Source organism: Delphinus delphis, chromosome 19, assembly GCF_949987515.2.
Source record: "Delphinus delphis chromosome 19, mDelDel1.2, whole genome shotgun sequence".
In the NCBI taxonomy this organism is placed as follows: domain Eukaryota; kingdom Metazoa; phylum Chordata; class Mammalia; order Artiodactyla; family Delphinidae; genus Delphinus; species Delphinus delphis.
The window spans coordinates 28,127,499-28,142,497 of NC_082701.1; the positions used below are offsets into that span (position 1 = coordinate 28,127,499).

At 37.0% G+C, this 14,999-nt stretch overlaps 1 protein-coding gene across 3 annotated transcripts in view; it reads left to right on the forward strand.

Annotated features, from left to right (window-relative positions):
• BCAS3 (BCAS3 microtubule associated cell migration factor) overlaps positions 1-14,999 on the forward strand; it is a 572,392-nt gene that overhangs the window by 222,440 nt on the left and 334,953 nt on the right. For all 3 annotated transcript variants that reach the window (XM_059997244.1, XM_059997243.1, XM_059997246.1), the window contains exon 16: positions 13,964-14,114. In XM_059997244.1, the coding sequence (XP_059853227.1) occupies positions 13,964-14,114 (151 nt within the window). The remainder of the gene's footprint in view (positions 1-13,963; positions 14,115-14,999) is intronic.

The following is a 14,999-nucleotide window of genomic DNA, read 5'->3' on the forward strand; positions in this document are numbered from 1 at the left end:
AAAAATCTGAGCAGGAAGTAAAAATATGACTGCTGGCTTATAGTTTGTAAACTACAAAAGGGTACGGAGAGTGAAGTCGCTGCTGTGCCAGCATTACACATACTGAGAAATAGAAACCGTTATGGTTCTTAGCATAATAGGTTCTTAGCATAAAATGACATTTAGAATTTGGAAGAGGATGAGAAAAGGAAAGGGATTTAAGGTTCATTGAAAGAGGTATTAACATTGGATGATGTGTTTTTGCAGGTGAGAATATTGAAGCTAGAATGAGGCACAAGAGTGAAACTACTTCAAAATGGATAGAGTGGATTTAGTGTGGGCATTGTTGTTGTTGGCAGCTTCAGAAGAGACAGGCCATTCCCTTTTCAGTGTTGAGAAGCATCATGAGTAGGGAATTCTTAACAAATGTTCAATAATATTTCACTCCTGTCCAATTTGGAATGGATTGAAATGTGTACGCTTTTGAAAAAATCATGGATGAAAGAAAATATAAAACAACACTACTGATAAATGATTATGGTTTTCTGGCAATAACCCAGCTGATTAAGAATAAGTGTTTCTGCTAAGGCAGAAGAATTACAGGGAAAGAAGTAGAGTCGTCATTCTCAGGTGCCCAGATATGGTCATGGTATCACTCCTCTTTGTGATTTTCATTCTCAAGGACTTTCTGTCAAAGGAGTTTTTATGCATACAGGTAAATTCATGGTTTTGCCTTTGGAAAAATAAGTTTGGAAGACAAGGACTCGAACTATTTATTAATGTTCATATGTGTACTTTGATTTCTTTCTTTTTCTTTTTTTGTCGGTGAACAATACTCTCACAAATTGTTGATAATTTAGGCAGCTATATTGAGAATGGGTTTCCTGTTTTCTTCTTGAGCAGAACATGTGAGCATATTTTGATAGAATGATATTTAAATGTTTTTAAGCTGGAAATAAAATATATGTGAGTATAAAAGGTTTTATCTTCCCTGCTGTCAAAAATGCTGATTTGGCTCTTTTGCACAGTACTCCCATCTTTGTATGGTTGTTAAAATCTGTTGCTCTTTCCCATCTGAAGGAAATGCATCTTTGACACTTCTCATGACCTGAGTCATGATGCTGAAATAGAGCCAGAAAATATCCTTAACAGTCATAAGTAAAAAGAAGGAAGGCTTCTGTGGAGTGGGGGTAAGGGAGCGGGAAGGAGGTTGTGGGGAGCATCTTTGCTATTTTGAATTATATCTTTTTGATTATTATGAAAGTTGCTTACATTTTACTACGATTGTTGTTATTCAGCAGAAAATACTTTGATTTTAATATTTAATTTTTCCTTAGTATACAGTGTTTAATGTACTGGAAAAAGACCAGTTCTGCAAATGTTAAATTATTTTGAGTCCTCCAAGTCTAAAAACGTTACACCTTAAATCTTGCAACTTATTCAGTATTTTATCTTGTTACAGTGTTTCTTTTTATTTCAGTACCAGCTCCCATTTTTCCATATCTTATAGGTTCAACAGTTTTAATAGCATTATGTTTATTGAATGATGCAGATAAGTTTCCTTTTTTTTTCCTTGAACAGTGAAGTGCTTCTGTTTGATCTGTTGACATGATACAGAATTCATTGCGAGATAAGCATGGGAGATATGGGTGTGGAATATTTTCAAAAAATAATTTTAATGAGGATTTATTTATACTTTGGGGAACTCATTTAATCACAGATTTGGTCTAAGTGCTGCTAGATTATGGGATTTTTAATTCTGGGGATTTTGCACTAGGGTTATTAAATGTCTTCACTTCTGAGCACTTAGTCCCAAAACTCTACTCTTCGATTCAGAAGAGTGGGGAATTTTGAGGTTGCTTACGTCTTTAGGAATAACTTGATTCTTTTTTTTTTTTAATAACTTGATTCTTAAAGTAAAATCCCAAGATCTTTTTCATTTATTCTCCTTCTTTATACAAACAGTTTGCATTGTTCCCTCTACTGTTAAATATAGTCCATTGACTGTCTTCCTTGATTTTTCATTGTGGAAAGAGTGGTAAACTACAATCCTAAGGTTTAAAATGAATTAAAAATTGCTGAAACTTCTTAAATATTAAGAGCACCAGCTCTTACAAATTGTCTTCATCCCAAATCTTGGAATGCTGCAAGAATAATAAACTAAGGTAATGAACTTCCCACTTATGGGAGGAGATTTTTAAAATTCATCTTGTAAATTTGGGTTGGCTGTGTGAACAAATGGTGCCAAAAGTATAGTGGAGAGGAGATGCAGACAGAAGATTTTCATGCAGTTTATTTCAGTGCTTGTCCCCATACACTTTTTATCTCTGAAACTTTTTGGAAATATTTCCTATTTCCTCTTATTTGTATTTTTTTGAATGTTGTTTCTGACTTATCTCCCCTTCTAGGCTTATTTTTGCAGTCCAAGGATCCTTGTTCTCAGACAGCTTTAGTATCTTTTTGGAGTAGTGTAGACTAATCTTGTTCTACATATAGTTTTAGCAACAGTTTTGACTTTTGACTTTTGACTTTTAATTTTTATGTGTAAATTTTCTAAATTTATTTAGTTTTGGATTAAGGAAAGAAAAACACATTTACATGTAACAGTCGTGAACACATTAAGATAATAAACTGGTAAAAAAGTATTCAGACTAGAAAAGGAAACTACCTAGCACATTGTGTATTTGAATATTTACAAATTTATATATATACTTTTAATTAATTAATTAATTAATGGCTGCGTTGGGTCTTCGTTGCTGCACACGGGCTTTCTCTAGTTGCAGCGAGCGGGGGCTACTCTTTGTTGCGGTTCGCGGGCTTCTTATTGCTATGGCTTCTCTTGTTGCAGAACACGGGCTCTAGGCACGTGGGCTTCAGTAGTTGTGGAACGCAGGCTCAGTAGTTGTGGCTTGTGGGCTCTAGAGTGCAGGCTCAGTAGTTGTGGCGCACGGGCTTAGTTGCTCTGTGGCATGTGGGATCTTCCCGGACCAGGGCTCAAACCCGTGTCCCCTGCATTGGCAGGCGGATTCTTAACCACTGTGCCACCAGGGAGCCCCTATAAATTTATATATTGATTAATATCTGAAAAATAGTACAGTTTCAAGTCTCCAGAATGTGAAGTTTTAATTCTACTGACATTTAGTTAGTACTAGTGCAAAGTTCCGTGCAGCTACTTTGTATGTAGTGGGAAGAGTAATGACAGTATCATTAAAAACCTCAACCCCATCTTGCAAAGAAAAAAAAAAATTGGGTTCTTGTTTTCAAGTTAATTTTGTGGGGAATATTTCTTATCTTTCTACCTTCGCATCCCTCCCCCAAAGTACCTGTCTGTTGTGTTGTGAACTGTTTACTTGAAAAAGCAACAAATGTTTCGCTTGAAATGCATATATGTTTTTGCAGTATCTTTGCTTCACCACCTATTACTCTCCAAAAATTTTACAGGGAGAAACAAGTCAGTGCCTAGTCAGAATTGTCCTTGAACGCTGCCTATCTTGTACTTTGTCACCAAAACTGTTTGGTTGTTCTGTTAACAGTCTTTCAAAAAATAGGGATGTATTATTCATTTTCTTTTAATTGTGTGTGTTCTGCTCTCCTTGGCTTCTGTGAACAAGCATTGCTTCCGCCCAGTTTGGTATGTGGGTCAGAAGGCACTGTTTCTCACCAGGGCGCTGCTGTTTCCTCTTCCTACTTGAGTAGATTACAGATTATACTGGAATACGCCTGAGAAAAGGTCAAAAAGGAGGGTGAAAGTCCTGGAACTGCAGCTGGGAAGCTTGTCATTCTCATCTAGGAAAGGGGAAAAAAAGAGAGAAAGAAAGAAAAAGAGAAACAGAGACTCCAATGTCAACCCCAAACAACCCACATTCAAGAAATTCCTGTTTGCACAGGATGCTTTTTATATATTCCAAAAGGACTCTATTTGGTTTTGATTAAATAATTATCGAGTGTTTGGCTGAGAAAGCTTTAATGTTAAATTAGATGGCAAGCAAGTGCTAAGCAGTGTTTTTAGGTTTTCAGAGCCTACATTTCCAGGGATTGTTACAAAACAAGCTACCATTGTACCCTTTTTGACAGAGTCAAGAAGTCGGGAGCTGTTCAACTACAGAGTTAACTTAGTTAAACTCATTGGTATATTTTGGATTTTTATCCCTGTCAATTCCACAGCAGGATACTAAAAGCAGACCGAACGTTTTGGTCTTCTGTGGAAAGCAAAAATCACCAAAAAAGCCCCATATGAACTTGTTACCTGATTTTTATTTTGGAAAGACATGATGTTGGGAGTAGACCATCTACATGAGGTCTTAGAGTAAAGAAGTTGGTTGAAGTAGGATAATAGTGGGATATTTGGGAATAGGGTTCTTCCTATATATTTATCTTCTCAGGGGTGCCAGGTTGTCACATCCACATTGCCTCTTAGTGTGCCTCGTTACTCCAATTTCAAAATGTAAGGGTTCAAAATATTAGCAGACCAAGGACACTGACTGAGAGGTTTATATCCTAGAACAAGAGTGGATCTTGTGGACAGGTGTGTGGAAGGGTGATGAGAACAGAATTTGAAACTATTGTAGGAGTCTCGTTTCTATATGTTTCTTTAGTAAACCTTCAGAAAAAATGGAGTGCCCAAAGGAATGAAGTCTGTGTCCATGTTAAGGGTCAAAAAGTGAGAAGATGGGCTTCCCTGGTGGTGCAGTGGCTGAGAGTCCGCCTGCCGATGCAGGGGACACGGGTTCATGCCCCGGTCCGGGGGATCCCACATGCCGCGGAGCGGCTGGGCCCGTGAGCCATGGCCACTGGGCCTGCGCGTCCGGAGCCTGTGCTCCGCGGTGGGAGAGGCCACAGCAGTGAGAGGCCCGCGTACCACAAAAAAAAAAAAAAAAGTGAGAAGATAATGCAGACCTCCTAAAAGCTGTGCTCTCCCTTAGGACACCATCAACACTGCCTAGTGTCATTTTGCTTTTTTCCACATGAACCTTTGCCATTTTTATGTTTATCCCTGCATCCCTAATGACAATAAAAGACAATGCTTCTTTATCCTCCACACTCTCCATTTGGTCCCCTTGATTCCATTGTAGTTCTTATTTTCTTACACCTCTGTTCCTAGAATCTTCCTCAGACCCTCATTAGCAGTAATTTGTAGCTTGTGCCTCTAGAATCCTATAACAAAAAGTTTTCTCTTTTTCACTGAAGTGATACCGTTTTAAGGTACTTTCTCACCTACAACTCTGATCCCTTGATTGCTTAATGTTATTTTAACTGAACTCATTCATCTTACTTCGCTGTATGGTAAGATAGGGAAATTTTTTAAAGGGGAGGGAGGAGGCCTATAATTGCATTTACGTCTTATTTTTCCTCTTCTGGTTTGCATTTAAGAAGAAATGAAGGTGTACACACAGATACACTGGTATTAACTTTAATATTTAGCATAATCTGAAATGGGCAGTAATCTCAGGACCTTGCTGGCTTTTAGAGATTTCTTGTGGCTGGCACTTTGCCGCATTCACATGTTCTCACATCATGCATTCAGAAGCTAAGAATACCAACCTGGCAGCTTCTGCAGGGAGGGTAAAGATAAAACAGAAAGGAGTCTAGCTTTGCAGCCACATTACCTGGGAGTTGTTGCTGATGTCTTTTCCACAAATGTTCAAGTTTGTCAAAGCCCAGTAAATCTTGGAAAGTTTATTTTCCTTGTAGCATCTGTGTTTTATAATGGGTCTTTTAATTTGTTTTTACTTTGTCTGCAGGGATTTCTTTTGTCCGGAGTTTTCAGACTCTGTCTTTTTTTTTTTTTTCCTGTGGAAGTGAGTCCGTTAATGATGACTGGTTTGGGAATATGCCTCTGCAAAGCTGACCTGACAGGCTGTTCCTCCAGCACAGCAACAAAGCCCATTGTTATTTTCTCTCTTTTATCCTCAACTTCATCCATTTTCCCCCTGTGTGTTTATAGTATAGAAAGTCTGGGAAAACATACTTTGGGACAGTGCATACATGATAAGGTGGCATTTTGAAGTTAGAAACATTTTTAGTAAGCAGAGATTATATCACATCAGCCTCACACACAGACAGAGGTGCTGTGTGTTAATGTGGAGATTGAAAGTTTCTTTCCCCAACGTACCTGCAGGTATTCTTCATCCAAAAGGCAGAACGGGGGAGAAAAAAGGAGCACATGAGATTGTTTTCATAATTCCTTTTTCAAAAATGCAAACTTGTACAAGTAAATACAAAAAGTCAGTGGTTAAACCCCGATGTGAACTGTTCTGGCTTCGGGCTTTGTATTGTGACATTAAAAACAATAATAACTGTAAACAAATAAACAACTGAAAACAAAATATCGCTTTAAACATCAAAGGATGTTTTGAAAATTCTGATTTTTAAATTATTTTCTATTCTCAAATAGAATTCCTGCTTTAATTTATTGAGAAAGCATTTTATTGGAACTTGGGATTTTTCCCCCACCCCAAGAGAGCTCTGTCTATCTTGGGGACTGGTAAACCTCTAAAGGATCAAAGCTCTGGTGGATTTGGTTAAAGACCCAAAAGCCTGAAGGCTTATGGAAGTTTATCTATATAGAGTAAGTCCAAAAAACTGGGATGAGAGTTTTAGAAGAGCTTATTTTCTCATGAGATTTTTGAGACTTCCTCTGTTTGGATGTGCCAGAAATACTGTGAGAATATCCATTCTCATGGCATTTGTCACTTACAGGTCTTTTCCCAGCTGGAATTTGTAAGTATAATGCTGTGTGAAATATTATATGTATTTTAAGGTTTTATGAAGCCCACTAATGAAATTGCAATTAAACAGCCTCCACTGTTTTCACTCATACAATAAAGAGAAAAGCATAGTAAAGAATGGTTGCTGAAGGTGACATTTAGAATTGATGTAGTGACTCTTCACTGATCTCAGAAATTTTTAATTTTACTGTTACAATCATATATATGCCTAGAAGGTGGAGCAAAGAAAGTGCTGCTCTCCCTGTCTGTCCAAAGGGAAATTGAAGTGTAAAATGGAGGGACAGGCTTAATCCGCGTCCAAGACTTAGGATACTACGAGTTTCTTCTGCTGAGCCTCATTGTATTAAGAAGCTTCAGGCTTCAAAAATAATCCTGGCCCAGAAATTTAGGTTTGATATATCCATAAGGAAGTGTCTGAAGATCTGTTCTTTTTTTTTTTTTTTTTTTTTTTTTTTTTTGCGGTACGCGGGCTTCCCACCGCTGTGGCCTCTCCCGTTGCGGAGTGCAGGCTCAGCGGCCATGGCTCATGGGCCCAGCCACTCCGCGGCATGTGGGATCTTCCCGGACCGGGGCACGAACCTGTGTCCCCTGCATCGGCAGGCAGACTCCCAACCACTGTACCACCAGGGAAGCCCTGAGGATCTATTCTTAAAGTTACCAAGTCTAGGCTCCTGGCCGAGTCAACCTAAGACTAAGGAGACTAGTGAAAGCCATGGGTTCCAGCACCTGGCTATCTTCTGAAGGACTTCGGGTGTCCCCTCCAAAATTAATTTTTTTTCTATAGATCATAGGGCTGTATTTTCCTATACTTCCTGGATATGAGAAAAAATATATTTCCTCCCTTCATTCAGCATTTACTGAGCCGTCAACAACTAGTAAGATACTGCTCCTACTCTGGAGGAGTCTTAACAGTTTTTGTGGAGGGTAAATCTGGGGGTTTGTTAGATTCTAACTTCATTTTCAAAGAAAATCCATGACACAAGAAAGAGATAGTGAAAATTGTCTTTAAACAAAGACTTTGAACAATTGAAAAGGGAAGAAAGGATCATTATACTATTTTTGTGTATTTGATTCAGTATGAACTTTCATTTTTAAATTTGGTGCTTTTAACATATATTTTTATACGTAGATCATTACGTGTGAGTTAATGAGATGTCTTGTCTAAGCTAGTTCCCTCATTTTACTAATTCCTGAATTAATTGTTCACACAGCTCTCATCCTTTATTTTCTACTAGAAAAGTGAAGATGAGAAGATCCAAGTTCCTTCCTCTATACTCAAAATTTGCATATCGTCCCTTTAAAACAACAATGAAAAACGTCTCCTTCCTTTTTGTTCCTGAGACATTTTGCAGATATCTTTATTAGCACTTTTTCTCCCATTAAATTCTTTAAAGACCTGTAGTATTTCTGTCTCATTATGTTATGACCTCTTTAGGAGTCCGTTGGACTTATTTATCCAGGACTGGAACAGGGCCTCATACCAATAAGGCTCAAAAAGTGTGAGTTGAAAGAATGAATGTTGAATGAAACCTTTGCCTGGTACAGTATCTGTTAACGGCTTCTTTTCAGCTCCAAAGTCCTTAAATTTGTGTTCTGTATCCATTACCGGAATCATTTCCTATCAACGCTCCCTTTACTTATCCCTTTCCATATGATTTGTCACCTCTTTAGTGAAGCTACCCTATTGAAGATTACCAGAGTTACTAGTTTTCTCTCTATGTTTGCCTTTCTGAACCTTGTCATTGTTGACCATTTTATTTATTCTTTAATTAAAGCTATTTTTATAAATTGCTTACCACATAGTAAAATATGTCAGACACTTATGAATTCTTATGAAATATACCCAACTTATTTTACTCTTTCAGATGCACTGGGTTTCACAGGCTACACCATGAACACAGACACCAAGAATAAAAGCTCATAAATACTTGAGTGTTGCTTGACAATAAGATAGAAGGCTGCGAGGGATAGATGTGATGTACTTTGTATGCTCCCTTTAGGTGGTTTTATCTTGGTGAGCCAGCGAAGGGTTTTAAGTTATGGCTAACTAAACCACAAGATTTGGAGCTTCTCAGTGAAATCACTTCCTTTTTCTAGACTACGCATCCTATCCGTAAAGTTCAGTGATCTCAAAATCTGTTCTGTTCCCTTGCTGAATAATTTAGGTACCTAAGTTTCTACTCCTCTGCCTCAATTGAAATATTCTTCTAAAACTGAAATATATTATCTTCCCATTGCTTTCCATTATAATTCTCTCCTAGTTAGAGATTTCTTACTATTGCTCACATCTGTGGCATCACTTTACATGCTCTCCTCTTCATGTTATCCTTATCCTCAGAATATTTCTACTCTTCTGCTCTTATCCATATTATACCCATCTTTCAAAGCCTAGGTTATGTCTCATCTGCTCTATGATCTCTTCTCCAAATAATTGATCCCGTGTGTACTTATCTTTAGTGCTAGGCAATTAGCACTTAATTATTCCTGTTTCATGCATATTAGACTGTAAGCTTTGTGACAGCAAAGAATGCAGTCCTCACAGTGTGTGATCTTAGGCTAAGGCACTCAACAAATATTTGACTGCTCATTGTGAAATGTGTGTGTTAAACATAGTCCTTGAATTTCATTAGCTTGTGACATATTTCGTGTTGCGGTCTGATTTCAGATCCAAATTAGATTCAGATCCAAACAATATTCAAAGAAATTAAAGGATACCTACATAAGTGGAAAGACATCCCATGTTCTTGGCTTGGTTGTGGTCTGATTTCAGATCCAAATTAGATTCAGATCCAAACAGTATTCAATGAAATTAAAGGATACCTACATAAGTGGAAAGACATCCAATGTTCTTGGCTTGGAAGAATTAATATTCTTAAGATGTCAGTGCTCCCTATACTGATCAACAGATTCAGTGCAATCCCTGTCAAAATCCCAGCTGGCATTTTTGCAGATAATGACAAAATATAGGTGGAAGCAGCAAGTTTTGTTGGATATAATGATCCATCAAAGAAGCGTAACAGACCACTGACTGTCTTAGAAAGAAAAGGAATTCAGCATGATTTTTCTGTTTTTTTTCCTATCTTAAGTTCCTCTGAAAAACCGTTATTTGCAGTGACAGAGATGCTTCACAGTCCTTATTCTTCCTGGAAAAAAGTGAATAAGTGTTATAGGAGTTTTGAAAGTATTGTCTTCAGTGAGTTCTGTATGTGTGTATTTGGGTAAGGGTTTATGTAATGGCTATTTTAGAAGTCATCCTGATATGGCAGAATTTCAAAACAATTTGGAAATGAAAAACAACAAACACACTGATCTAAATTTTCTAATTCCATGTGGCTTGTATCTGAAGAGGACATTGATAATGTAATCCCAACTTCTGTCTTTATATTTCATAACCTTCTCTCTGGGAGATGTGTAACTTATTTGAATTTTGTAGTGGTAGGCTTACAAGCTGGTGACATCAAATAATATAGAAATAGTAAATGTCCAAATGGGTGCTTCTGCTCTACAGTATAGTGTGTTCCCTTCTGCTATTCTCCTTTCTTTCTTTTCAGTGACTATATGTGTTTTCTATTTATTTTCAGATAGCAGTACAAATTGACATAACATGTCTGCTTAACAAAATTTAGCTTTAAGTTTGTCATTAGGCCAGGATATCATTAAATGGAAAAAGCAAAAGAGATCATGGATCCTGACTTGCCTCAGATTTCAAGTGTCAGAGTATTGAAGTAATAGACATTATAGGTACTATTTTGAGGACACTGGTTAAAAAACAAAAAAATTCGAAATGCGTATTTGTAAGGTTGTGGTAAATAAGTGTAAAATATAAAAGTTAAAAAGTTTTTAGATTAAATTTATTTATTTATTTATGGCTGTGTTGGGTCTTCGTTTCTGTGTGAGGGCTTTCTCCAGTTGCAGCAAGCAGGGACCACTCTTTATTGCAGTGCATGGGCCTTTCACTATCGTGGCCTCTCTTGTGGGGCACAGGCTCCAGATGCGCAGGCTCAGTAGTTGTGGCTCACGGGCCCAGTTGCTCCGCAGCATGTGGGATCTTCCCAGACCAGGGCTCGAACCCGTGTCCCCTGCATTGGCAGGCAGATTCCCAACCGCTGCGCCACCAGGGAAGCCCCTAGATTGAATTTTTGAAGCAAAAAATGTACAAAAGAAACAAATTCATAAAGTGGAATTTATGAAAAAATATTTTGCTTGTTAAAAGATCTGTAAGAGAAGAAAAAGACAAGTCGCAGCAGGGTAGAAAATATTTAAGAATCATGTATCTTATAAAAGGTTTATATCCAGAATATATAAAGCACTTTTGAAATATGGGAGTAAGATCCATAAATGATTTCTTACATTTATAGTCGTTAGATTTTCAGCAAGGGTACCAGGCCAGTCCATTGGTGTGGGAAAGAATATGTTTTCAACAAATGATGCTGGAACAAGTGGATATTCAACATTCAAAAGAATGAAGTTGAACCCCTACCTCACACCATCTATAAAAATTAATTCAAAATTGGTCAGAGAGGGCTTCCCTGGTGACGCAGTGGTTGAGAGTCCACCTGCCGATGCAGGGGACGCGGGTTTGTGCCCCGGTCCGGGAGGATCTCACATGCCACGGAGCGGCTGGGCCCGTGAGCCGTGGCCACTGGACCTGCGTGTCTGGAGCCTGTGCTCCACAATGGGAGGGGCCACAACAGTGAGAGGCCCACGTACCGCAAAAAAAAAAAAAAAAAAAAAAAAATTGGTCAGAGACCTAAATGTTAGAGCTAAAAATATATAAAACTCTTAGAAGAAAACATAGCTCTAAATCTTTGTGTCCTTGGACTGGGCAGTGGTTTCTTAGATATGACAACAAAAGAATAAGCAACTAAAGAAAATAAAAAGAGTTCATCAAAATTAAAAACTTTTATGTTTCAAAGCATACCATGAAGAAAGTGAAAGATGACACATGGAATGGGAGAAAATATTTATATATCATGTATTTGATAAGGGACTTACATTCTGAGAATATAATTAGCTGTTACAACCGAACAATAAAAAGATAACTCAATTTTGGGTAAACATTTTGGATAGACATTTCTCCAAAGAAGGTATACAAATTACCAAAATGCACATGAAAAAGATGTTTAACATCATTAGTCATTAGTAAAATGCAAATCAAAAATACAGTGAGATACCACTTCACACCCACTAGGATAGATAAAATAAAAAAGATAGACCATAACAAATATTGTTGAGGATGTGGAGAATTTGGAGCGTTCATACACTGGTGCAGCCACAGTTTAGCAGTTCCTCAAAAGGTTAAATATAGGCCCAACAGTTCCACTCCTAGGTGTATATACCCAAGAAAATTGAAAGCACAAGTCCACATAAAAACCTGTGCACTAATGTTCATAGAATCATTATTCATAGTAGCCTGTTAAAACAACCCAAATAGTCATCAACTGGTATAAATGTGGTATATCCATACATTGGAATATTACTCAACCAGTTAAAGGACTGAACTATTGATACTTGGTAACATGGATGAACCTTGAAAACATAATAAGTGAAAGAAACACTCACAAAAGGCTACACTGTATGATTTCATTTATATGTAACATCCAGAATAGGCAAATCTACAGAAACAGAAAAGATTCCTGTATCAAAAGCCGATGGGTGGGGCAAAGGAAGAGTGACTACTAATGGGTATGGGCTTTCTTTTTGGGTGATGAAAATGTTCTGAAATTAGATAGTGATCATAGTATATGATTCTACTCTGTAGAATATACTAAACACCATGGAATTGTACATTTTAAAAGGGTGAATTTTATGGTATATGAATTATATCTCAGCAAAAATATTAACCCAGTTTTTAAAATTGGCAAAAGCTTTACATAGGTACTTTACCAAAGAAAATATATGGATGACAAATAAGTACATGAACAATAACAACAACAAGCTAAACATTTTTGACCATTAGAGAAATCCAAATAAAAGCCAGAATAGCTAAAATCAAAAAGAGTAACAATACCAAATTCTGGTGTGGATGCAGAAGAACTGGAACTGTCATACTTTGCTGGTGGGAGTATGAAATCAGCTACTTTGTCAAATTGTTTGGCATTTTCTCATAACCTTAAACATACAATTATTATGTCTATGCAAACATTCATTTACTATGATCAGCAACTCCATTCCTAGATTATTTATATGTTTTTTAAAAACTTACATTCATACAAAAACCTGTTCAAAAATGTTTATAGCAGCTCTATTTGTAATAACTAAAAGTTGGAAACAAGTCAAATGTCCTTTCTCCAATGACTGGGTAAACAAACTGAAGTACTTCCATACAATGTGATCATACTCAGGAATAAAAAGGAAAGAATTGATACATGTAGGAAAATGTAGAGTGGATGAATCTCAGATGCTTATTGGCAAGTGAAAGAAGCAAGACAATACTGTACGTACTTTGTGATTTCATTTATAGGATGTTCCGGAAAATGCAAAGCCATGGAGAGGGAGAAAAGATAAGTGCATGAGAGGAATTTGGCTTATTGGTGAGAGCAGAGTAATTACTCTCACTGCAGATTGGATTTTATTTCACAGAGCTTGTTTTTCCTGGTTGTTAATGAGCCATAATGCCTATTCTTTTTTTTTTTTTTTTGGTATTAATACCATCATAAAATAAAGGGTTGATTTATGTTTTTTAATTTTATGGTGGGGAGTGGTACATTTTGGGAGTAAGGCAATGTTTTTGCCTATTGACTTTTGTCAGTCTCACCCTATGTCTACTGTGGTGCATTCTATGGATACACATCCTTATGACTCATGTTTCTTCTGCTCTCTGAGCCTTTGCAGGTCGCCATGGCTGGAATATTCTCCCCACTTACTCTCAAGCTTGTTTAGGGAAATGTTCCATGCTTCCTCTAGACTAATTTAGATCTTGCCATTTTATTTTCTTTTACTATCCTATATTTCTTTATAGCACCATAAAATTATAATTAAGTTTTATACCAATTATTTGTATAACCATGTAACATCTATCCAATTCTGTATCCTCCAATCCTCCATCCTCAAACACTACAGTCTCTGTTTATAATCAATGCACATTTGGTATTACCAGAGTCCTTTGTTTTTCTTCCATCCATATAGCCATGATTCTTTTAGAATCCCTTCTGCCTTTAATAACTTTCTTAAAAGATTAGTGGAGTCAGTGCAAATCCTATCAGAGAAGGAAACTTCGCTTGGTGATGCTTTTCTTTTCTTTTTTCTCTTTGTAGGGAAACTCAACAGCCAAGACTCCTACAATAATTTTGCCAACAACAACCCTGGCAACCCCCGGCTTTCTCCTCTCCCCAGCCTGATGGTATTGATGCCTCTTGCACAAATCAAGCAGCCAATGACATTGGGAACCATCACCAAACGAACAGGGTAAGGCCTCAGGCTTGATGCTTTTTTAGTAGCTGTTTTAGAAGATTAAATACACAAAAATAAAACATACTTTTTCTTTGGGTGGTTTTGATTATGTTCTTCATTTACAGCCCACATGAGACTTAATGGCAGCAGATTAAATACAAAATATAGAACGTACACAAACACATTCATACATAGCCATGTACACACCCATTCACAGAAAAAACAAAGCAGTGACAAGTTGTGAAAACTAGTATTGGCTAATAAAAACCAGATCCATTTACTCAGGCTTATAGTTGCTGCCTTGTGGCTTTGTCTGAAAGTAGTGCAGTTGCATTTTCTTGCTTTTGTGGACATGATCTGGATTTATAATGACCCCCAAATTTTGACTGACACCAATACTAGGGAGAGAACTTAATATGACAACCATGTTTCTAATACTTTAAAAAAAAATCATCTACATTGAGGTACAATTTACATATAATAATCTATTGTTAGTATCAGGACAATGTGATATTATGGATAGTTTTCAAAATCCAGAGTCCTAGGGTTTAGGCTTTACTCAGATTGGTCCTTAACATCCTCAGAGACTCTTGATGACTCACTTGATATTTTTGTGCTTATTTTAGCTATTTAAAAATTTTTCAAATTCCTACCTGTTAGGAATATAAAATTATCACTTCTTTGGGTTCCTGAAAATAAAGTGCTGTGTCTAAGATATAAGATTATTAGATATTCAATTGTATAACAACTGTGAAACTCCATTATGTTCCCCAAAATATATATGTCTATAGCCAAATTACCTATTTTCATCAATAAGCAATCCTGAGGTTTAGCCTAATTTGAAATGGAACAACTGTCTTAAAATTCTGTATTTGGTAGTCAAGAGAAAACTCCATCTTG